Source organism: Pongo pygmaeus, chromosome 20 (assembly GCF_028885625.2).
Source record: "Pongo pygmaeus isolate AG05252 chromosome 20, NHGRI_mPonPyg2-v2.0_pri, whole genome shotgun sequence".
In the NCBI taxonomy this organism is placed as follows: Eukaryota; Metazoa; Chordata; class Mammalia; order Primates; family Hominidae; genus Pongo; species Pongo pygmaeus.
This window is the reverse complement of record NC_072393.2, coordinates 10,202,816-10,227,297: the sequence shown is the minus strand read 5'-3', so window position 1 is coordinate 10,227,297 and position 24,482 is coordinate 10,202,816. Positions and strand designations below refer to the sequence as shown.

Sequence of the window (24,482 nt, the reverse complement as noted above, 5' to 3'; positions counted from 1 at the left end):
ACTGTGGACAAAGCATCTCCAGGAGATGGGAATCACTTACTTGGAAATTTGGCCTTCCCCGCACACCCCCGCACAGATGACCTTGGGAGGCCTCCAGTGGGGAGGGAGGGGCCTCTAGGGAAAGATCATTTCTTCTGAAGCTGCCCCTCCCAGCTTCTGCCTAGCATCCTCTTGGGACTATCCTGGCTGCTTTACAGCAGGGGACTGAGTTTGGGTCCCTTCTTAAGCAGGGAAGAGGCTTGAGAGCTTTTTTTTTTATTTTTCAGGGCACTTCAGGCAACCGGGGCCTCCAGGGGGAGAAAGGCGAGAAGGTGAGGAGAGAAGGAATTCATCAGAGGAGAGGGAGTCCCAATCGTGGGGTCCTGGTTGTGTCCCTTCCCCGAGGCCCTCACTTCTGGCCTCTGTCTCTCCCACCCAGGGAGAGGACGGCTTCCCAGGCTTCAAGGGCGATGTGGGGCTCAAAGGTGATCAGGTAAGACCAGCTCCAGATGAGGGGTGATGTGGGTCTGGGGGGCTCGGGGAAGATAGGGAGGGGATGAGCTGGGGTTAGGCAGAGCAGGAAGGACAAAAGATGGATATTAAAGACTCTCCTTTTTCTTCCAGGGGAAACCCGGAGCTCCAGGTCCCCGGGGAGAGGATGGTCCTGAGGGGCCGAAGGGGCAGGAGGGACAGGCTGGCGAGGAGGGGCCCCCAGGCTCAGCTGGGGAGAAGGTGAATGACTCTCCACCCTCTAGCCTCCCACAGTCAAGGTGTCCCCAGTCTTTTCCCTCTGCCCTTTGCCCTTTGCCCTTTCATTATACCTTCGACCTCAGGAGATTGCTACCAACCTTGTCATCTTTAATTCCTCAGCTCAGCATTACAGAGCAATTTAATGCACACAACTTATATGTTCATCTCCATAACCACCACATGCAATCGGCATTTTCATCCCGTTTTACAAACGAGAAAAACTGAGACTTGGAATGGCTGAATGACCTGCCCAAGGACATGCCCCTAGCAGGCAGCAGCGAGGACTTGAACCTTGTTTCCCCAACTCCCATCCCATTAGCCTATTCACCATGCCCCAGCCAGCCTGACCTTTCCACCTCTGACCTCCAGGTTGCAATTTCTGACCTTTGTCCCATAACCTTTCTGCAGGGCAAGCTTGGGGTGCCAGGCCTCCCAGGTTATCCAGGACGCCCTGGACCTAAGGTAGGAAGCTGGGGGTAGGGGGTGGAGATGGAGATGGGCAGGATTCAGACTAACATCTGGGGGTCCAGGCTGTGGTCTTGGGGGATGAGCTGCTCATCCCAAGGGTCACTGAGAGAATGTAAAATGTGGGCTTTGGCCAGGCATAGTGGCTCATGCCTATAATCCCAGCACCCTGAGAGGCTGAGGTGAGAGGATTGCTTGAGCCCAGGAGTTCAAGACCAGACTCGGCAACATGGCAAAACGTTGTTTCTACGAAAACATACAAAAATTAGCCAGATGTGGCTGGGCGTGGTGGCTCATGGCTGTAATCCCAACACTTTGGGAGGCAGAAGCCGGCAGATCACTTGAGGTCAGGAGTTAGAGACCAGCCTGGCCAACATGGAGAAACCCCACCTACTAAAAATACAAAATTAGCTGGGTGTGGTGGTGCATACCTGTAATCCTAGCCACTCAGGAGGCTGAGGCAGGAGAATCGCTTGAACCCGGGAGGCAGAGGTTGTGGTGAGCTGAGATTGCGCCATTGCACTCCAGCCTGGGCAACAAGAACGAAACTCCATCTAAAAAAAAAAAAAATTAGCCAGATGTGGCAGGGGGCAGTGGCTCACACCTGTAATCCCAACACTTTGGGAGGCAGAGGCAGGCGGATCACTTGAGGTCAGGAGTTTGAGACCAGCCTGGCCAATGTGGTGAAACCCTGTGGCTACTAAAAATACAAAAAAATTAGCTGGGCATAGTAGCATGCACCTGTAATCCCAGCTACCCAAGAGGCTGAGACAGAAGAATTGTTTGACTCCAGGAGGCAGAGGTGCAGAGGTTGCACTGAGCCAAGATCGCACCGCTGCACTCCAGCCTGTTGACAAAGCAAGATTCCATCTCAAAAAAAAAAAAAAATTAGCCAGATGTGGTCCAGCTACTTGGGAGGCTGAGATGGGAGGATCACCTGAGCCCAAGGAGATTGAGCCTGCAGTGAGCTATGATCGAGCCACTGCACCCCAGCGTGGGTGACCGAGGGGGACTCTGTCCCAAAAATTTTTTTAAAAAGTGAGCTTTGACATCAGACAGACTTGGGGTCAAATGTCCTCTTACCTGCTACATGATCTTGGGCAAGTTTCTTGAGCCTGTTTTCTCTGCTGTGAAACAGACATCCCAGTAATTTCCACCTCATCAATTTGATTATAATAATGTTGATAATGGTGATGATGACAATGATTATAAAACTGTAGGATCCTTTTATTTGGTGTGATTAAGTTTCATTCACCAACAAAGTCAGTTAAAGGAGAGAATCATAGAATCATAAAATACACATCTTACATATCTTGAATTAATTATAACTTATAGTCAAATGTACTTATGCAAAAATGTACTTATATAAAAACATAACATTTGTTTGCCAATGTTTTGATGGGTGAGGACACTGATGAGATTCATTTTTCTGCCTAAACTATACCCATATTATATCACTGATGAGTTCTGTTTCTATAGAGTAGAGCAGGAACCTAAAGACATTTGGGGCTGGGCGCAGTGGCTCAAGGCTGTAATCCCAGCACTTTGGGAGGCCGAGGCGGGTGGATCACCTGAGGTCGGGAGTTCATCACCAGCCTGGCCAACATGGCAGAACCCCATCTCTACTAAAAATATAAGAATTAGCTGGGTGCAGTGGTGGGTGCCTGTAATCCCAGGTACATGGAGGCTGAGGCAGGAGAATTGCTTGAGCCCGGGAAGCAGAGGATGCAGTGAGCTGAGATCGTGCCACTTACTCCACCCTGGGCAACAGAGTGAGACTCTGTCTCAAAAGAAAAAGAAATAGACATTTGGGAAGATATTTGAGTGCAGAATCCTCCTAGAGGTTCACATTTTTGCGCTGTTGAGCTGATAGTTATCTTGCCTACATTGGATTTGACAGTGGTTTTTTTTGTTTTGTTTTGTTTTTTTTCAGTGATTTCCCTTTACATTGACTCCTTTTCTTTAACTTAGATTTTTTTTTTTCTTTTTAATGATTGGGAAAAAAACTTTTAACTTAGTTTTGATGGACAACTTTATTCTCCTTCCTTCCTCCTTTCTTCCTTCCTTCCTTCCTTTCTTCCCTCCCTCCCTCACTGCGTCCCCTTCTTTTTTCTTTTCTTTTCTTTCTTTTTTCTTTTTCTTTCCTTCTTTCTTCTTTTTTCTTTCTTTCTTTCTGTCTTTCTTTCTCTCTCTCTCTCTTCCTTCTTTCTCTTTCTTTCTTTCTTTCTTTCTTTTTGCTTGCTTGCTTGCTTGCTTTCCTTTCAGACAGGGTGTCACTCTGTCATTCAGGCTGGAGTGCAATAGTGCAATCATAGCTCATTGCAGCCCCCAATTCTTGGACTCAAGCAGTCCTCCTGCCTCAGCCTCCTGAGTAGCTGGGAATGACATGTGTGCACCACCTGATGAATTTTTAAATTTTTTACAGAGATAGGGTCTCGCTATGTTGCCCAGGCTGATCTCAAACTCCCAGCTTCAAGTGATTCTCCTACCTTGGCCTCCCAAAGTGCTGGGATTACAAGTGTAAGCCACTGTACCTGGCATAGACTAAGATTTTAGAAAGTCCTTGTGTGCATGTGTTCAGGATCCTTGAAGAGTGTTGGGGCCAGGTTGGTGGCTCACACCTGTAATCTCAGCACTTTCAGAGGCTGAGGTAGGAGAATCACTAGAGGCTGGGAGTTCAAGACCAGTCTGGGCAACATAGTGAAACCCCATATCTACTAAAAATTTATTTTAAAAATTAGCTGGACATGGTGGCGTGAACCTGTAGTCCCAGCTATTCAGGAGGTTGAGGTAGGAGGATCACTTGAACCCAAAATGTTGAAGCTGCAGTGAGCTATGATTGCACCACTGCACTCCAACCTGGGTGACAAAGTGAGACTCTGTCTCTTAAAAATAAAACAGACAAAAAAAGAGTATAGAGACCATGGAACCCCCAGATGGGAAAGGAGAGTAGAGGGAGCCTGAAATGGGCTTCGAGGCGGGATGCCACCACAGACTGGGTAACTTGGGCAACTGTCTTTTCTGATCTGAACTCAGTCTGCACAGTGAGGTGTGGGAGAGGATATCAGAGCCTGTGATGTCGTCCCCCAGGTGGAGGAAGGGTTCCTCCAGCGTGGACTGGAGTCAGTTAACAAATATTAAAAAGCAGTCACCGTGTGCCAGGCAGTGGGGAATAAGACCAGTGAGCTATGTCACAGTGGGGGAAAACAGGCATTGAATAAATAAGTCAATAAGGGTCATTTCAATGCAAGCGTTCGTGGGAAAACAAAATGGCACAATGTGACAGACAGAGGGTGACTTGGGCAATGTGGAAGCCAGGATTGTGGCAGAAAGGCATTCTAAGGAGGTGACATCTGAATGAGATCTAAATGGTCAGGAGTGGCTGACTTTGTGGAGACCTAGGAGATTAGCATTTCAGCCAAAGACAGCAGCCAGTGCAAAGGGCTGCAGTGAAACGAGAAGGGAGGAGAGGAAGGGAGAGGAGAGAAGAGGGCTGCCTTGTAGGAGGCTGCGGCTGTAGAGACCAAGGAAGCTTCTGGAATCAGTGACCTGGAAATGCCTCAAAGGATGGTATGAGGGGCCAATTCCACCCACCACTCACTCCTCACCCTCCTGTCTTCTTTCTAATTCTCTCCACTCAGGGATCTATTGGATTTCCTGGTCCCCTGGGACCCATAGGAGAGAAAGGGAAGTCGGTGAGTCATGACTGGGGGTAAGGGAGAGGGGCGAACTTGTCCGAGGGGAACAGCATGGGTGGTTGTGTCTGATGATGAGTGAACCCTGGGTGTTTGTGTCTATGCCTGGAAGCGCTTGTGTGCACACATGCTATTATATGCAATGCATGACACATGTAGGTGATTGCACATGGTATTATCATGAATATGACTGTAAATACATGTATATGCGTTTCATGTATCTTTCAATATATATGAGACAGTTTGAATGCCACAGCCTGCAGGCCTGTGCCTGGGCGAACAAGGGCATGAATCTGCCTGCACTTTGCATGATGGTGGGCATAAATGTGTGCAAGAAGCTTGTACACATGCGTGAAAGGACATGTGTATACACGTGTGTGTTTCTGTGCACACTGAGTGATGTGTATACAGGCATGTATTGTATTTGTGTTGCTATGTGCGTATTGTAACCGTGTTAATGAACATTGTATGTACGTACATGAGTGTATGTATACTGCTGTGCTTACCAAGACAAAGTCCTCAGCTGAATCCAGGCCTGCATGTGTTTATAGTAGGTATACGTGTGTGCAAGAGATGTATTGCATGATGAGTTCGGTGTCATCTTCAGGCTGTCGATTGCCAAATGCGTGCCATGATTACATGCAATCATGTATGCATACTGCACAACTGTGATCAATATATGTCTTGTGGGCAAACATGCTTGCACGTTTGTACTCTGTAGATGCAATCATAGTTGTAATTGTGTGTTTGGGATCTTTGCGTGATTTTGAGTATAAGTTGTATTTGTGTGTATGTGTATGACTGAAAGGCTTATGAATAAATATGTGGCAGACAGCTTTCTGGGTCTGTGACTGGGTGCCTTTTTGTGTTTGCGTCATGCCTTTGCACCCTAACTCTCTTCTGCTTTCTGTCTTACAATTCATTTTCAGGGAAAGGCAGGGCAGCCAGGCCTGGAAGGAGAGCGGGGACCACCAGTAAGAAAATAGACAGTGCCCCCTACCCTGCTGGGACTTGGGGATGGGGCTGGGAAGGAAAGGTAGTGGAGAGGTCATCTGTGGGCAGGGAAAGGGTTTGGGTTATATCAATGTCCCTGGTCGGGCAGGAGAGGGAGTCACAAGGGGAGGGGACCTGGAAGACTTGGTCTCATCTCCCAGGCTCCCCCACCCCCTCATATCTGATCTTTGCCTTTTTTTTTTTTTTGTTCAGGGCTCCCGTGGAGAGAGGGGGCAACCGGGTGCCACAGGGCAACCAGGCCCCAAGGTATGGGATGGGTGGGCAATCAAGGCCCCCCATGCCCCAGGCTCAGCCAATCCCTCCAAATTCTTCCCAGTTGAGTTTGTTCTGGGGCCTGAGTCTCATTCACTCTGTCCTAGGGCGATATGGGCCAGGACGGAGCCCCTGGAATCCCTGGAGAAAAGGTGAGTGTGTATGTGTGTGTGTGTGTGTGTGTGTGTGTGAATGTGCATATGTGTGTGTGTGTGTGAGAGAGAGATTCTGAGTGGAGGACAAGACCAAGAGATGAAGAGACATTATAATGCAGTGGTAAGAGCACAGCTTAATTGGGTGTGGTGGTGCACACCTGTAGTCCCACCTACACTGGAAGCTGAGATGAGAGGATTGCTTGAGCCCAGGAGTTGGAAGCTGCAGTGAGCTAATCACACCACTGCACTCCAGCTTGGGTGATAGAGCAAGACTCCATCTTTAAGAAAAGAAAAAAAGAAGGAGCACAGCCTCTGAAGTCAGAGAGCCATGAGTTCAAGTCCTGGCTCTGTCAATCACCTACTGTGTGACCTTGGGCAAGTCACTTAACCACTCTGTGCCTTAGTCTTCTCCTCTGTAAAATGGGAGTAACCTCAGTCTCCACCCCAAAGGGCTGCACTGGTGAATAAAATGACTGATTGTGTGGAGAATGCCCTGCCCATGCCTGGCATACAGTAAGCACTCAATATGTGCTCGATCCTGTTGTCATTATGTGGGGCTCAGGGACTGGGCAGGGAGGCAGGAGGGATGAGATAATGACTTCTGGTTCCATTTCAGGGCCTCCCTGGTCTGCAAGGCCCTCCAGGATTCCCTGGGCCAAAGGGCCCCCCTGTGAGTGAGGTCACCCTCATTGGGGGTTGGGTGGGTGGAGGATGTGGGAAGGGAGGAAGCCCTGTGTCTGTGCCCCAACTCTTTCCCACCTCATCCCCCAGGGTCACCAAGGTAAAGATGGGCGACCAGGGCACCCTGGACAGAGAGGAGAATTGGTGAGTAATTCCTCAACCTTTGATTCCTGATGCTTTTTTTTTTTCTTTTTGAGACAGAGTCTGACTCTGTCACCCAGGCTAGAGTGCAGTGGGGCAATCTCGGCTCACCGCAGCCTTTGCCTCCCGGGTTCAAGCAGTTCTCCTGCCTCAGCCTCCTGAGTGGGACTACAGGCGCGTGCCACCATGCCCGGCTAATTTTTGTATTTTTAGTAGATACGGGGCTTCATTAGGTTGACCAGGCTGCTCTCAAACTCCTGGCTTCAAGTGACCCACCTGCCTCTGCCTCCCAAAGTGCTGGGATTACAGGCGTGAGCCACCCGACCCGGCCAGATTCCTGATCCTATCAGGCCTTCCCTGTCTCCCCTCCTCCATCCCTTCCCCATGTAACACCGCCCCTGCATTTAATTTTTCTCTCTAGGGCTTCCAAGGTCAGACAGGCCCGCCTGGACCAGCTGGTGTCTTAGGCCCTCAGGTCAGAGTGGACTCCATAAACCTCCCTTGTTTTGTACCAGTTGGGGGATATTCAGGGGAAAGCTGAATTCCTGAGCGACTCCCCTAGGCCACCCCCACTCAAGAGGAGCCTTCTTCCTCACCAGGGAAAGACAGGAGAAGTGGGACCTCTGGGTGAACGGGGGCCTCCAGGCCCCCCTGGACCTCCTGGTGAACAAGGTCTTCCTGGGCTGGAAGGCAGAGAGGGGGCGAAGGTGAGACACTGTCCATTGGAGACCTTGGTTGAACATCCAAGATCAACCAAGGGCTCAGAATCAGTCTCACGGGGGAGGGGGCCCTGAGTCACAAATGGGAGGGAGACATCCCCTCCCTGGAGCTTGACTTCCCTCCTTTGCACTCCTGTAGGGGGAACTGGGACCACCAGGACCCCTTGGGAAAGAAGGGCCAGCTGGACTCAGGGGCTTTCCCGGCCCCAAGGGGGGCCCCGGGGACCCGGTGAGTATCTTTGCAGACCCTCCTGCATGTCCCTTAGAGAAGGAAAGGATGGGGGGGTCAGGGGAGGGATGGAGAATGGCATTTGTGGTGCAGGAAATGATGAAAGCAAAAAAAATGGTGTAGGGAGCTGGGGAAGGCAGACCCCTCAAAGCTCAATGTCCAGTCCCAGGAGAGAGGTGGGGACTGTGAGCTCCCCACAGAGGAAGACAGGACCTGGGGACACCCTTGGGAGTCTCTTAACTGTGAATTATCTCCTCCTTCAGGGACCTACTGGCTTAAAGGGTGATAAGGGCCCCCCAGGGCCCGTGGGGGCCAATGTAAGTATAACCCCATGTGCTGGGTGGGGGCAGGGTGGAGGGCGCTCAAGGTGTCTTGGAAGCTTGATGTTGTCATGATAAAACCCATGATGGAGGCCGAGGCAGGCAGATCACTTGAGGTCAGGAGTTTGAGGTCAGCCTTCTCTACTAAAAATACAAAAATTAGCCAGGCATGGAGGCGGATGCCTGTAATCCCAGCTACTCTAGAGGCTGAGGCAGGAGAATCGCTTGAACCTGGGAAGTGGAGGTTGCAGTGAGCCAAGGTCAGTTCTGTTGCTCACTGGCTGGGCCGTTGTATTCCTTGGCAAGCCTCAGTTTCCTTGTCTGTAAAATAGCCATGATGAGAAGCCTCGTCTCATGTATGATCACAAACCTCATTGAGATCATTTATCCAACAAATACTTACCTGTGCATTGGCCATCAACATATAAAAACCCCTTTTCTTGGGCCAGGTGTAGTTGCTCATGCCTATAATCCCAGTTCTTTGGGAGGCTGAGGCTGGAGGATCGCTTGAGCCCAGGAGTTTGAGACCAGCCTGGGCAACATAGCCAGGTCCTGTCTCTACAAATATATATATATAGGCTGCCAGGAGGACTATGGCTTTTGTTCTAAGTGAGATGGGAGCCATAGAGGGTTCTTGAGCAGGAGACGAATATGCCCTGCCCCTCAAGTGCTCACAGGCACCCTCCGGCTGCTGCAGGAAGGGAAATGGTTAGATACAATCCTGGTAACCTCAGAACTCAGTGCCTGGTGGCTTAAAAACCCTCCATAAAGGAGAGCTACTACTGGTATTATTCCTGACTCATCACCCCTGTTCTCAGGGTTCCCCTGGTGAGCGGGGTCCTTTGGGCCCAGCAGGAGGCATTGGACTTCCTGGCCAAAGTGGCAGCCAAGGCCCCGTTGGCCCTGCAGGCGAGAAGGGGTCCCCGGTAAGTGACTTGCCCATCCCATTCCTAGGGCCTCCTCAGGGTCTGGCCCTGCCACATCCCAAGACATGGCTCCTGCAGGACATTCCTGCCCTGACATCTCCCTTTCCATTCCCCACAACAGGGAGAACGTGGCCCCCCTGGCCCCACTGGCAAAGATGGGATCCCAGGGCCCCTGGGGCCTCTGGGACCCCCTGGAGCTGCTGGGCCTTCTGGCGAGGAAGGGGACAAGGTGAGGGGTTCACAGAGAGGAAGGGTCCAGGGGAGGATGGGGGTGAACAGAAGCTGGGTCCTTCATCCCATTTCCTCTGCAGGGGGATGTGGGCGCCCCCGGACACAAGGGGAGTAAAGGCGATAAAGGAGATGCGGTGAGTGAAGATCCCCAGGGCGGCAGGGTGGGGTGGGTAGCAGAAGAGAGAGGAGGCCAGGGATGTAGAGATCATTCTCCATGGGGTAGGAGAGACCACGGAGTTTTCTGCCTTCTTGGGTACCATCTTGACACCTACATGCAACAGAAGGTACCTGAGCTGCCTGGAGCAATGGGTCCACGGAGCAACGGGTCCACAGAACCCAACTGCAGACAGGATAGGGATAGCTGGGGCTCCCAAAGAACTGGAAAGGCACTGGGGTAAGGGTAACCTCCTTCTCCATTCTTAGTGACACGTCCTTCCCTCTGCCTGTGACTCTGCATGGCAGGCACTGAGGCATCTGATACCCAACTTCCCCCCGCCCCGAATGTCAGCTCCAGTGTCTTGCATCATTGAGCCAGCTTCGTCCCTGGGTCTTGGTGGAACTTGTGGCCAGGGCTGGGCTTAGGACAGACGTCTGTCTGATCCCATCAGTTAGTGGCTGAGAAGACAGGATTTGGGGGGATGCAGCTGTTGCTGCTTGGTAGGGGAAGTTGTTCTCATAAAGGGGGTGTGGGAGGCAGTGATTGATAGCTCCAGTGCCCTCTCTAATCTTAAACCTGAGGGAATTTTTGATTCTGTTTCCTGTTCTCCCAGGGCCCACCTGGACAACCAGGGATACGGGGTCCTGCAGGACACCCAGGTCCCCCGGTGAGTGCCCCCAGCTTTGCAGTCCTTCTCTGGATCCTTGATGGGAGGGATAGTGGGAGCAAATGAAAGTGGAAGCACACTGACTCAATCCAAACCTCAAACCCAACCCCGATCCTCCCTCAGTACTGACACCCAATGTGAACTCAATCTAGGAATCGGAGTCAATCCCAACCCAACCATGTCATCCCCTCAATACCCACACTCAATATGAACTCACCCTCAGAATCTGAGTCAATCTCAACCCAATTATGTCTTCCCCTCAATGCCGACACCCAAAATGAACTCAACCCCAGAATCTTACTCAATCCCAACCCAATGATGTCTTCCCCTCAATACCAACACCCAATATGAACCCAATCCCAGATTCAGAGTCAGCCCCAACCCAACCATGTCTTCTTCTCAATACCGACATCCAATGTGAACTCGACCCCAGAATGTGGCCCAATCTCAACCCAACCATGTCTTCCCCTCAATGCCAACACCCAGTGTGAACTTAACCCCAGAATTTGGCTCAATCCCAGTCCAACTGTGTCTTCTCCTCAATGCTGATACCCAATGTGAACTCACCCCCAGAATCGGATTCAATCCTGACCCAACTGTGTCTTCCCTTCAATGCCAACACTCAGTGGGAACTCAACCCCAGAATCTGGCCCAATCCCAACCCAACCATGTCTTCCCTTCAATGCCAACACCCAGTGGGAACTCAACCCCAGAATCTGGCCCAATCCCAACCCAACCATGTCTTTCCCTCAATACCGACACCCAATATGAACTCAACCCTAGAATTTGGCTCAATCCCAATCCAACCATGTCTTCCCCTCAATGCTGACACCCAATGTGAACTCAACCCCAGAATCTGATTCAATCCCAACCCAGCTGTGTCTTCCCCTCCATGCCAACACCCAATGGGAACTCAACCCCAGAATCTGGCCCAATCCCAACCCAACCATGTCTTTCCCTCAAAACCAAAATCCAATATGAACTCACCCCCAGAATTTGGATCAATCTCAACTCCAACCATGTCTTCCCCTCAATGCCAACATCCAATATGGACTCAATCCCAGAATCTGGTTCAATCTCAACCTCATCCTCAACTTTGATCTGCCCCTCTATATCGATGTCCAATATACACTCAACCCTAAAATCGGACTAAATTCCAACCCAAACCCAGCTCTGAACCCCACTTCAGCCCCAGTCTCAACTCCGCTCATGACTTTAACCTCAGTCCTACTCAAACCTTATCTTCAGCCAGGTGTGGTGGCTCATGCCTGTAATCCTAGTACTTTGGGAGGCCAAGGTGGGTGGATCACCTGAGGTCAGGAGTTCAAGATCAGCCTGGCCAAAATGGTGAAACCCCATCTCTACTAAAAATACAAAAAAAATTAGCTGGGCCTGGTGGCAGGCACCTGTAATCCCAGCTACTTGGGAGGCTGTGCCAGGAGAGTTGCTTGAACCCAGGAGGCAGAGGTTGCAGTGAGCCAAGATAGCACTACTGTACTCCAGCCTGTGCGATAGAGGGAGACTCCATCTCAAAAAAGGAAAAAAAAAAAAAAAAATGCCATGCATGGTCACACACACTTGTAATCCCAGCTACTTGGGAGGCTGAAGCAGGAAAATTGCTTGAACCAGGGAGGCAGAGGTTGCAGTGAGCAGAGATCGCACCACGGCACTCCAGCCTGGGCGACAGAGTGACACTCCTTAAGACAAAACAAAAAACAAAAACAAACAAACAAAAGCCTTATCTTCAAATCTCTTAACCAAGCCCTGACCCAGACCTGTCCTTTTTTGTTTATTACCATGCAATAGGAACATACCGCCCTATCCTTAACCCCAACTCTGACCCACTCTTCCAATGCTGACCCCAGACCTGAACTCAAACTTTGAATATGACCCTGGGCCCAACCTCAAACCCAACCCTCAATTCCATCTCAACCCCAGTTGAACCCTGCCCAAGACCTGAACCTCAACTGCAAATCCGACTCACTGTTTAACACTTTGACTCAACCCTTGACGTCATTCCCAAGCCCTGTTCCTTAACCTAGACCCCAACTCCAACTCAACCCTGACCCTCCCTAAACTTAATCTGAACCCTGACTCCAACCCTTAACCTCAGTCTTGACCCTTGAGCCTCACTCTACCCTAATCACTGACCTAGACCTTAAATGTGCCCCTGTTTGTGTTCTTCCAGGGAGCAGATGGAGCTCAGGGGCGCCGGGGACCCCCAGGCCTCTTTGGACAGAAAGGAGATGACGGAGTCAGAGGCTTTGTGGGGGTGATTGGCCCTCCCGGACTGCAGGTGGGTGTCTGGGTTTGGGGGTGGCACTTCTGATTTTCCCTACCTGGTGCCCCAATCTTGCTTCTTTGTTCCACAGGGGCTGCCAGGCCCTCCCGGAGAGAAAGGGGAGGTCGGAGACGTTGGGTCCATGGTATGCACTCCCAGAGGAAGGTGGGAGGGGGAGGATGGTGGGGTTATAGGGTGGCGGCAGGCATTAGATTCATTTGAGGGACATTGTCATTTTAAGGGCCCTGAGGGTCACCAGCATTGAGAGTGGTATCTGTGGTCAATGTGGCCTTTTGGGGGGGCCCTGGGGTCACTGATACTAATTCTGACCTTCCACAGGGTCCCCATGGAGCTCCAGGTCCTCGGGGTCCCCAAGGCCCCAGTGGATCGGAGGTGAGAACTCTTGGGGGGCCAGGAAGGCTCAGAGATGGGGACACCCATTTCCTAAGAAGAGGATGTTGGGATTCCACAGTCCCACTCTTACCCCTTGCTGTCTCTGCAGGGCACTCCAGGGCTGCCTGGAGGAGTTGGTCAGCCAGGCGCCGTGGGTGAGAAGGTCAGCGAGGGAAGGCAGGGGCTGCACGGGGGGAGGAGATGAATCTAGTCCTATTGGGCAGGGATGTTCTGGGGAGCCCCTCCCTGTCTGCTAGGATGGGACCTCTCCCCACTCTCACTTTGCCTCCTGCAGGGTGAGCCAGGGGACGCTGGAGACCCAGGGCCTCCAGGAGCCCCAGGCATCCCGGTGAGTGGCTGTGTGATGTGGTCCCTGCACCCAACTCAGGGAACCCCTGACCCCTGGGCATCTTGGCCACTTTGACCTCTGGACAGTCCAAGATCATCCGCTCACCCCTGTCCTTGGCCGTCCCTGATTACCTTGAAGAAGGACACCTGGAAGGTCTCAGATAGGGCTGTTATGTACAGTTCTGCAGGTTGCACACTGCACAAGACTGCATGACCCAGGGAATAGGTGAGGGCTCAAATCTGAGTCATGAGTCCTGACTTGAGGATGAGTTGCCCAGATGGGGCCCCTCTTCTAATTCGCTCAAGGGCAGCACATGGGCTAGGCCAACCTTGCACATGACCAATGGGCACCTAGACCATCCAGACCTTTCACTGTCTTAAGTCCTAGCTCCTTCTGACCCTTGACCCTTGGACAACCTAGGCTACTCTGAACCCTGACCCCAGAAAAGTCCCAGACCACCCCAATGCCTGAATCCAAGTATGCTAATCCTTGATCCCTGGAGAGTCCAGGCCACTCTGACCTCTGACCTCTTTCTGTAAAGGGGCCCAAGGGAGACATTGGTGAAAAGGGGGACTCGGGCCCATCTGGAGCTGCTGGACCCCCAGGAAAGAAAGGTCCCCCTGGAGAGGATGGAGCCAAAGGGAGTGTGGTGAGTCCTGGGGGGAAGTGGGGGCAGACATGGGAGGGGGCACTTGAATGTACTTGAAGCTCTCCCAAACTTTTTTTTTTTTTTTTTTGAGATGGAGTTTTGCTCTGTCACCAGGCTGGAGTGCAGTGGCACGATCTCAGCTCACTGCAACCTCCGCCTTCCGGGTTCAAGCGATTCTTCTGCCTCAGCCTCCCAAGTAGCCAGGACTACAGGCACACGCCACCATACCCAGCTAGTTTTTGTATTTTTAGTAGAGATGGGTGTTCACTATGTTGGCCAGGATGGTCTCGATCTCCTGACCTCGTGATCCGCCTGCCTCAGCCTCCCAAAGTGCTGGGATTACAGGCGTGAGCCACCACGCCCGGCCAAAGCTCTCCCAAACTTCTAGCCAGGGATTGCATCCTCTAATTTACTGATCTCATGAGTAACCCCCAGAACACGGATGAATGAATGAATGGGTGGATGGATGGATTAATGAATGAGTGGATGAATGTATGAATGAGTGAATTAGTGAATGGACAAGTGAATAACTCGGTGGATGGATGAATATGTGAATGAATAAATGGATGAATAAATGAGTGAATGAATGGATGAACGAGGGAATGAATGGGTGAATGAGTGAATTAATTAATGGAAAAATGAATAAATCAGTGGATATATGAATATGTGAATGAATAAATGTGCACGAATAAATGAGTGAATGAATGGATGAATGAGTAAATTAATGGATGAATAAGTAAATTAATGGTGCATGAATATGAATGAATGGATGAATGAATGAGTGGCCGAATGGACAAATGAGTGAGTGAATGAGTGAATGGATGCATGAATGAATGGATAGAGGCATAAGTGAACAAAATGACTGAAGAGATGAGTGAATAAATGAATGGATGGATGGATGAGTGAATTAGTGAATAAATGTGTGAATGAAACATAAACGTGCAGTGATTATACATCATTGAATGGCCTGAAAGTTGATTTCACGGCAGATCATTCTAACACTGTTGCAAAGGTTAAGGTTGAATTGGGTCAGATTTGGGGTGGATGTGGGATTTGGCTTTGAGGCGAAGGTTGAGGCCCTTCTGCCACCACAGTAGGGTTTGGGGTGGGTGGAGGTCAGGAAGGGGCTTTAGCATCTGTGGGACCTCGACTTGAATGGCATTGTTTGGCGTGTCCCTTCTCTGAGTGTATGAATGAATGGATGGATGGATGGATGAATGGATGAGTGAATGAATGAATGAATAGACAAATGAATGGCCAGTTTTCTCTGTGAGTCCCGAGCTGGGAGGCTGTGAGGAGGCTGCAGTGAGACCATGCGTGCAGCATTCTTAGATCAGCGTCTGCACTCATGAAACACGAGAATGTTCACTCTACCAAGCCAGGGATTTTATGTTTTGTTCACTAATGTGTCCCCAGAAACCAAACTGTTCCTGGATACCGTTGATCTGTTCCATAAATGCATGATTGCTCCACAATTCAGAGATGTGATTATTAATCATTCTGTGTTCCAGGGCCCCACGGGGCTCCCCGGAGATCTAGGGCCCCCAGGAGACCCTGGAGTTTCAGTGAGTGTGACCCCCTCCCCAATCCTGGCATATTTCCTAATTCTGTCTCCATCTCCCTACCCCCACAGACCTGGGCACTGACAGTGGAACCAATAACCTTCTTTTGCCTCCCAGCCCCACCCCAAATTTTCATGTACCCTCATCACCCCTCCCAACTCTGTCTTCCCCCCATGCAGGGCATAGATGGTTCACCAGGGGAGAAGGGAGACCCTGGTGATGTTGGGGGACTGGTGAGTGGGAAAATAGAGGGTGTGGTGCTGAGGGGGGGTTGGGGAGCTAGTGAGTGAGTGAATTGGGGGGGCAGGGGAGTGGGCTAGTGGGGTACCCAAGGCCCCTGCAGATGCTCCCGCTTCATCTCTCTGAGGACCCCCAGGAATGTGAGCAGCTTGAGGGAGTAGGTGGGAAGTGGGAGTACCCGGTGCTGGGGTGAGGCTTGGGGAAGGCTGTCCTCTGATCCAAGGCGTCCTAAAACAGTCAGGCTCCAACAGTGTTAGCTGAGACCACAGCTGGTGTCCTTGTCTCCTCCAGGGTCCGCCTGGAGCTTCTGGGGAACCCGGCGCCCCCGGGCCCCCCGGCAAGAGGGTGAGTGATAAGCCACCTCCTGGGTCCTCAGCTTATCTACAGCCCCCACTCACCTTACAGACCTCACTCATCCTACAGCCCTCAACTCACCCCACAGCCCCCACTCACCCACAGACCCCACTCACTCCACAGCCCCCACTCACCCCACAGACCCCACACACCCACAGACCCCACTCACCCCACAGCCCCCACTCACCCACAGACCCCACTCACCTTACAGCCCCCACTCACCCCACAGACCCCACTCACCCCACAGACCCCACTCACCTTACAGCCCCCACTCACCCTACAGCCCCACTCACCCCACAGACCCCACTCACCCCACAGACCCCACTCACTCCACAGCCCCCACTTACCCCATAGACCCCACTCAGCCACAGACCCCACTCACCCACAGCCCCCACTCACCCCACAGACCTCAGTCAACCACAGATCCCACTCATCCACACACCCCAACTCATCCCACAGACCACACTCACCCACAGACCCCACTCACCCCAAAGACCACACTCACCCCACAGCCCCCACTCACCCACAGACCCCACTCACCCCACAGCCCCCACTCACCCCACAGACCCCACTCATCCACAGACTCCATTCACCCATAGACCTCAGTCACCCCACAGACCCCATTCATCCACAGCCCCCACTCACCCACAGACCCCACTCACCCCACAGCCCCCATTCACCCATAGACCTCAGTCACCCCACAGACCCCTTCACCCACAGCCCCCACTCACCCACAGCTCACACTCACCCACAGACCCCACTCACCCACAGACCCCATTCACCCAGACCTCATTCACCCCACAGACCCCACTCACCTTACAGACCCCCACTCACCCATAACCCCCCAATCACCCAGACCCCACTCACCCCTCAGACCCTCAAGTCAGCCCCTAAACCCCCCCTCACTGTCTCTCCCTTCCCAGGGTCCTTCAGGACACATGGGTCGAGAAGGCAGAGAAGGGGAGAAAGGTGCCAAGGTGAGTCCCCCTGCCAAGGGGAAGGGTCCCCGCACTACTCTAGGCCAACAGTGGGGCCATCAGGAGAGGGTGGACCTGTGACCACTCCGTGCACCTATTCCCTCCCGATCCCAGATCCTTCTTGGCAGGGGGTCAGGAGGCAGGAACCCTCTGACTCTGGCCCCTCCCTTGCCTGTGTCCATTTCAGGGGGAGCCAGGTCCTGACGGGCCCCCAGGGAGGACGGGTCCAATGGGGGCTCGAGGGCCCCCTGGACGTGTGGGGCCTGAGGGTCTTCAAGGGATCCCCGGCCCTGTGGTGAGTGGAGTGGGGCAGGGGTGGGACAGGGTGGATCCAGCCCCTCTCTGCCTGCTCCCAGCTTGTGATCCCATCACTGTTTGGAGGGGCTGCCCCTGGTGCACGGCGGTGGGAGGGGTCCACACTGGGTTCTGACAGGGTGCAGCCTGCCCCATGTTGTGTTCCATTCTCAGGGTGAACCAGGTCTCCTGGGAGCCCCTGGACAGATGGGCCCTCCCGGCCCCCTGGTAAGAGACTTGTTCATCCTTGAGGTCCTGGCTCTGAGGACCACTCTGGGCACCTAGTGACTACCTAGTGAGCATTGGTGCAGGCGAGCCCTCACTGACCATCCATCTGAGTGTCCATACTGCCTGTCTCTACTAACCCTCTGCTCTGACCTTCCACCTTGATGATCTACACTGCCCGTCTCTATAACCCTCTGCTGTAATAACCACCTTGATGGTCTACACTGCCCGTCTCTATAACCCTCTGCTGTAATACTCCACCTTGATGATCTACACTGCCCGTCTCTATAACCCTCTGCTGTAATACTCCACCTTGATGGTCTACACTGCCCGTCTCTATAACCCTCTGCTGTAATAACCACCTTGATGGTCTACACTGCCCGTCTCTATAACCCTCTGCTGTAATACTCCACCTTGATGGTCTACACTGCCCGTCTCTATAACCCTCTGCTGTAATAACCACCTTGATGGTCTACACTGCCCGTCTCTATAACCTTCTGCTGTAATACTCCACCTTGATGGTCTACACTGCCCGTCTCTATAACCCTCTGCTGTAATACTCCACCTTGATGGTCTACACTGCCCGTCTCTATAACCCTCTGCTGTAATACTCCACCTTGATGGTCTACACTGCCCGTCTCTATAACCCTCTGCTGTAATACTCCACCTTGATGGTCTACACTGCCCGTCTCTATAACCCTCTGCTGTAATACTCCACCTTGATGGTCTACACTGCCCGTCTCTATAACCCTCTGCTGTAATAACCACCTTGATGGTCTACACTGCCCGTCTCTATAACCCTCTGCTGTAATACTCCACCTTGATGGTCTACACTGCCCGTCTCTATAACCCTCTGCTGTAATACTCCACCTTGATGGTCTACACTGCCCGTCTCTATAACCCTCTGCTGTAATACTCCGCCTTGATGGTCTACACTGCCCGTCTCTATAACCCTCTGCTGTAATACTCCACCTTGATGGTCTACACTGCCCGTCTCTATAACCCTCTGCTGTAATACTCCACCTTGATGGTCTACACTGCCCGTCTCTATAACCCTCTGCTGTAATAACCACCTTGATGGTCTACACTGCCCGTCTCTATAACCCTCTGCTGTAATACTCCACCTTGATGGTCTACACTGCCCGTCTCTATAACCCTCTGCTGTAATACTCCACCTTGATGATCTACACTGCCCGTCTCTATAACCCTCTGCTGTAATAACCACCTTGATGGTCTACACTGCCCGTCTCTATAACCTTCTGCTGTAATACTCCACCTTGATGGTCTACACTGCCCGTCTCTATAACCTTCTGCTGTAATACTCCACCTTGATGGTCTACACTGCCCGTCTCTATAACCCTCTGCTGTAATACTCCACCTTGATGGTCTACACTGCCCGTCTCTATAACCCTCTGCTGTAATACTCCACCTTGATGGTCTACACTGCCCGTCTCTATAACCCTCTGCTGTAATACTCCACCTTGATGGTCTACACTGCCCGTCTCTATAACCCTCTGCTGTAATACTCCACCTTGATGGTCTACACTGCCCGTCTCTATAACCCTCTGCTGTAATACTCCACCTTGATGGTCTACACTGCCCGTCTCTATAACCCTCTGCTGTAATACTCCACCTTGATGGTCTACACTGCCCGTCTCTATAACCCTCTGCTGTAATACTCCACCTTGATGGTCTACACTGCCCGTCTCTATAACCCTCTGCTGTAATACTCCACCTTGATGGTCTACACTGCCCGTCTCTATAACCCTCTGCTGTAATACTCCACCTTGATGGTCTACACTGCCCGTCTCTATAACCCTCTGCTGTAATACTCCACCTTGATGGTCTACACTGCCCGTCTCTATAACCCTCTGCTGTAATACTCCACCTTGATGGTCTACACTGCCCGTCTCTATAACCCTCTGCTGTAATACTCCACCTTGATGGTCTACACTGCCCGTCTCTATAACCCTCTGCTGTAATAACCACCTTGATGGTCTACACTGCCCGTCTCTATAACCCTCTGCTGTAATACTCCACCTTGATGGTCTACACTGCCCGTCTCTATAACCCTCTGCTGTAATAACCACCTTGATGGTCTACACTGCCCGTCTCTATAACCCTCTGCTGTAATACTCCACCTTGATGATCTACACTGCCCGTCTCTATAACCCTCTGCTGTAATACTCCACCTTGATGGTCTACACTGCCCGTCTCTATAACCCTCTGCTGTAATACTCCACCTTGATGGTCTACACTGCCCGTCTCTATAACCCTCTGCTGTAATACTCCACCTTGATGGTCTACACTGCCCGTCTCTATAACCCTCTGCTGTAATACTCCACCTTGATGGTCTACACTGCCCGTCTCTATAACCCTCTGCTGTAATACTCCACCTTGATGGTCTACACTGCCCGTCTCTATAACCCTCTGCTGTAATACTCCACCTTGATGGTCTACACTGCCCGTCTCTATAACCCTCTGCTGTAATACTCCACCTTGATGGTCTACACTGCCCGTCTCTATAACCCTCTGCTGTAATACTCCACCTTGATGGTCTACACTGCCCGTCTCTATAACCCTCTGCTGTAATACTCCACCTTGATGGTCTACACTGCCCGTCTCTATAACCCTCTGCTGTAATACTCCACCTTGATGGTCTACACTGCCCGTCTCTATAACCCTCTGCTGTAATACTCCACCTTGATGGTCTACACTGCCCGTCTCTATAACCCTCTGCTGTAATACTCCACCTTGATGGTCTACACTGCCCGTCTCTATAACCCTCTGCTGTAATACTCCACCTTGATGGTCTACACTGCCCGTCTCTATAACCCTCTGCTGTAATAACCACCTTGATGGTCTACACTGCCCGTCTCTATAACCCTCTGCTGTAATACTCCACCTTGATGGTCTACACTGCCCGTCTCTATAACCCTCTGCTGTAATAACCACCTTGATGGTCTACACTGCCCGTCTCTATAACCCTCTGCTGTAATACTCCACCTTGATGATCTACACTGCCCGTCTCTATAACCCTCTGCTGTAATACTCCACCTTGATGGTCTACACTGCCCGTCTCTATAACCCTCTGCTGTAATACTCCACCTTGATGGTCTACACTGCCCGTCTCTATAACCCTCTGCTGTAATACTCCACCTTGATGGTCTACACTGCCCGTCTCTATAACCCTCTGCTGTAATACTCCACCTTGATGGTCTACACTGCCCGTCTCTATAACCCTCTGCTGTAATACTCCACCTTGATGGTCTACACTGCCCGTCTCTATAACCCTCTGCTGTAATACTCCACCTTGATGGTCTACACTGCCCGTCTCTATAACCCTCTGCTGTAATACTCCACCTTGATGGTCTACACTGCCCGTCTCTATAACCCTCTGCTGTAATACTCCACCTTGATGGTCTACACTGCCCGTCTCTATAACCCTCTGCTGTAATACTCCACCTTGATGGTCTACACTGCCCGTCTCTATAACCCTCTGCTGTAATACTCCACCTTGATGGTCTACACTGCCCGTCTCTATAACCCTCTGCTGTAATACTCCACCTTGATGGTCTACACTGCCCGTCTCTATAACCCTCTGCTGTAATACTCCACCTTGATGGTCTACACTGCCCGTCTCTATAACCCTCTGCTGTAATACTCCACCTTGATGGTCTACACTGCCCGTCTCTATAACCCTCTGCTGTAATACTCCACCTTGATGGTCTACACTGCCCGTCTCTATAACCCTCTGCTGTAATACTCCACCTTGATGGTCTACACTGCCCGTCTCTATAACCCTCTGCTGTAATACTCCACCTTGATGATCTACACTGCCCGTCTCTATAACCCTCTGCTGTAATACTCCACCTTGATGGTCTACACTGCCCGTCTCTATAACCCTCTGCTGTAATACTCCACCTTGATGGTCTACACTGCCCGTCTCTATAACCCTCTGCTGTAATACTCCACCTTGATGGTCTACACTGCCCGTCTCTATAACCCTCTGCTGTAATACTCCACCTTGATGGTCTACACTGCCCGTCTCTATAACCCTCTGCTGTAATACTCCACCTTGATGGTCTACACTGCCCGTCTCTATAACCCTCTGCTGTAATACTCCACCTTGATGGTCTACACTGCCCGTCTCTATAACCCTCTGCTGTAATACTCCACCTTGATGGTCTACACTGCCCGTCTCTATAACCCTCTGCTGTAATACTCCACCTTGATGGTCTACACTGCCCGTCTCTATAACCCTCTGCTGTAATACTCCACCTTGATGGTCTACACTGCCCGTCTCTATAACCCTCTGCTGTAATACTCCACCTTGATGGTCTACACTGCCCGTCTCTATAACCCTCTGCTGTAATACTCCACCTTGATGGTCTACACTGCCCGTCTCTATAACCCTCTGCTGTAATACTCCACCTTGATGGTCTACACTGCCCGTCTCTATAACCCTCTGCTGTAATACTCCACCTTGATGGTCTACACTGCCCGTCTCTATAACCCTCTGCTGTAATACTCCACCTTGATGGTCTACACTGCCCGTCTCTATAACCCTCTGCTGTAATACTCCACCTTGATGGTCTACACTGCCCGTCTCTATAACCCTCTGCTGTAATACTCCACCTTGATGGTCTACACTGCCCGTCTCTATAACCCTCTGCTGTAATACTCCACCTTGATGGTCTACACTGCCCGTCTCTATAACCTTCTGCTGTAATACTCCACCTTGATGGTCTACACTGCCCGTCTCTATAACCCTCTGCTGTAATAACCACCTTGATGGTCTACACTGCCCGTCTCTATAACCCTCTGCTGTAATACTCCACCTTGATGGTCTACACTGCCCGTCTCTATAACCCTCTGCTGTAATACTCCACCTTGATGGTCTACACTGCCCGTCTCTATAACCCTCTGCTGTAATACTCCACCTTGATGGTCTACACTGCCCGTCTCTATAACCCTCTGCTGTAATACTCCACCTTGATGGTCTACACTGCCCGTCTCTATAACCCTCTGCTGTAATACTCCACCTTGATGGTCTACACTGCCCGTCTCTATAACCCTCTGCTGTAATACTCCACCTTGATGGTCTACACTGCCCGTCTCTATAACCCTCTGCTGTAATACTCCACCTTGATGGTCTACACTGCCCGTCTCTATAACCCTCTGCTGTAATACTCCACCTTGATGGTCTACACTGCCCGTCTCTATAACCCTCTGCTGTAATACTCCACCTTGATGGTCTACACTGCCCGTCTCTATAACCCTCTGCTGTAATACTCCACCTTGATGGTCTACACTGCCCGTCTCTATAACCCTCTGCTGTAATACTCCACCTTGATGGTCTACACTGCCCGTCTCTATAACCCTCTGCTGTAATACTCCACCTTGATGATCTACACTGCCCGTCTCTATAACCCTCTGCTGTAATACTCCACCTTGATGGTCTACACTGCCCGTCTCTATAACCCTCTGCTGTAATACTCCACCTTGATGGTCTACACTGCCCGTCTCTATAACCCTCTGCTGTAATACTCCACCTTGATGGTCTACACTGCCCGTCTCTATAACCCTCTGCTGTAATACTCCACCTTGATGGTCTACACTGCCCGTCTCTATAACCCTCTGCTGTAATACTCCACCTTGATGGTCTACACTGCCCGTCTCTATAACCCTCTGCTGTAATACTCCACCTTGATGGTCTACACTGCCCGTCTCTATAACCCTCTGCTGTAATACTCCACCTTGATGATCTACACTGACCACACTGACCCTCCATCTTGACGGTCTACACTGATCACCCACGCTGACCTTGGCCACTGACCACTCACGTTGTCCATCCTCCAATCAACCCCTCATTAGCTCTCATCATCCACCTTGGTGGCCTACGCTGACCATCCCTTGACCCCATCCCTGGTAATTCCCATTTGAAATCTGCATAATTTCCCATTTGACCATCCCCTAACCACCCACACAGACCTTGAGAGTTCACATTTGAGAATCTCTGACTGACCCTTGCTCTTCTCCCAGGGGCCCTCTGGCCTCCCAGGGCTGAAGGGAGACGCTGGCCCCAAGGGGGAAAAGGTAAGGACATCATTCCATTATTCCCTTCCCCATCACCTCCCCTCTTTCCCTCCTTCCCTGGCCAGGGGACTGGGAGATTGGCGCATCCTCTGCTCCCAAACTCGTCACCCTAAGGCTCTAGGAGAAAAACCTCCCTGAATCCTCCCACGTCCTCTCCTGTCTGTGCCTCTTTTGTCCTCCAGGGCCACATTGGATTGATCGGTCTCATTGGCCCCCCGGGGGAAGCCGGTGAGAAAGGAGATCAGGGGTTGCCAGGGGTACAGGGACCCCCTGGTCCCAAGGGAGACCCTGTGAGTGTCCTGACCTGAGTGGGAAGAATGTATTTGAAGGAGGGGGTGGGTTGAGAGACTGTGGGTGTGGGGTCTGGGAAACGTAGGTCTGGATTAATGAGGGTGTGTCTGGGGAAAATAGGGGGATGTATCTGGGAACTGGCAAGTTGGAGGCTGCGTCTGGGGTTTGGGGTCTCTCTGTGGGGGAATTGGAGGTTTGTCTAGGGTTCAGGGTCTTCCTTTGGTAGGATTGAAGGCTTGTCTGAGGGATGTGTCAGGGCAATAGGGTGTACCCCACCAATACTGACCCAGATGTCCTTTCCCTAGGGTCCCCCTGGTCCCATTGGCTCTCTGGGCCACCCTGGGCCCCCAGGTGTGGCGGTGAGTATGCAGGGAATCTTTTGTGGGA

The 24,482-nt window shown here is 51.6% G+C and overlaps 1 protein-coding gene across 2 annotated transcripts in view; it reads left to right on the top strand.

Annotated features, from left to right (window-relative positions):
- The window catches only part of COL5A3 (collagen type V alpha 3 chain), a 56,334-nt gene that overhangs the window by 23,341 nt on the left and 8,511 nt on the right, over positions 1-24,482 (top strand). For both annotated transcript variants that reach the window (XM_054461653.2, XM_063658457.1), the window contains exons 28-60: positions 267-311; positions 419-472; positions 604-711; positions 1,138-1,191; positions 4,836-4,889; positions 5,819-5,863; positions 6,096-6,149; positions 6,263-6,307; positions 6,927-6,980; positions 7,082-7,135; positions 7,554-7,607; positions 7,732-7,839; positions 7,991-8,080; positions 8,344-8,397; positions 9,219-9,326; positions 9,448-9,555; positions 9,638-9,691; positions 10,328-10,381; positions 12,570-12,677; positions 12,754-12,807; positions 13,002-13,055; positions 13,165-13,218; positions 13,351-13,404; positions 13,946-14,053; positions 15,565-15,618; positions 15,795-15,848; positions 16,147-16,200; positions 17,133-17,186; positions 17,374-17,481; positions 17,655-17,708; positions 23,751-23,804; positions 23,987-24,094; positions 24,401-24,454. In XM_054461653.2, coding sequence (XP_054317628.1) covers positions 267-311; positions 419-472; positions 604-711; positions 1,138-1,191; positions 4,836-4,889; positions 5,819-5,863; positions 6,096-6,149; positions 6,263-6,307; positions 6,927-6,980; positions 7,082-7,135; positions 7,554-7,607; positions 7,732-7,839; positions 7,991-8,080; positions 8,344-8,397; positions 9,219-9,326; positions 9,448-9,555; positions 9,638-9,691; positions 10,328-10,381; positions 12,570-12,677; positions 12,754-12,807; positions 13,002-13,055; positions 13,165-13,218; positions 13,351-13,404; positions 13,946-14,053; positions 15,565-15,618; positions 15,795-15,848; positions 16,147-16,200; positions 17,133-17,186; positions 17,374-17,481; positions 17,655-17,708; positions 23,751-23,804; positions 23,987-24,094; positions 24,401-24,454 — 2,223 coding nt within the window. The remainder of the gene's footprint in view (positions 1-266; positions 312-418; positions 473-603; positions 712-1,137; positions 1,192-4,835; positions 4,890-5,818; positions 5,864-6,095; positions 6,150-6,262; positions 6,308-6,926; positions 6,981-7,081; positions 7,136-7,553; positions 7,608-7,731; positions 7,840-7,990; positions 8,081-8,343; positions 8,398-9,218; positions 9,327-9,447; positions 9,556-9,637; positions 9,692-10,327; positions 10,382-12,569; positions 12,678-12,753; positions 12,808-13,001; positions 13,056-13,164; positions 13,219-13,350; positions 13,405-13,945; positions 14,054-15,564; positions 15,619-15,794; positions 15,849-16,146; positions 16,201-17,132; positions 17,187-17,373; positions 17,482-17,654; positions 17,709-23,750; positions 23,805-23,986; positions 24,095-24,400; positions 24,455-24,482) is intronic.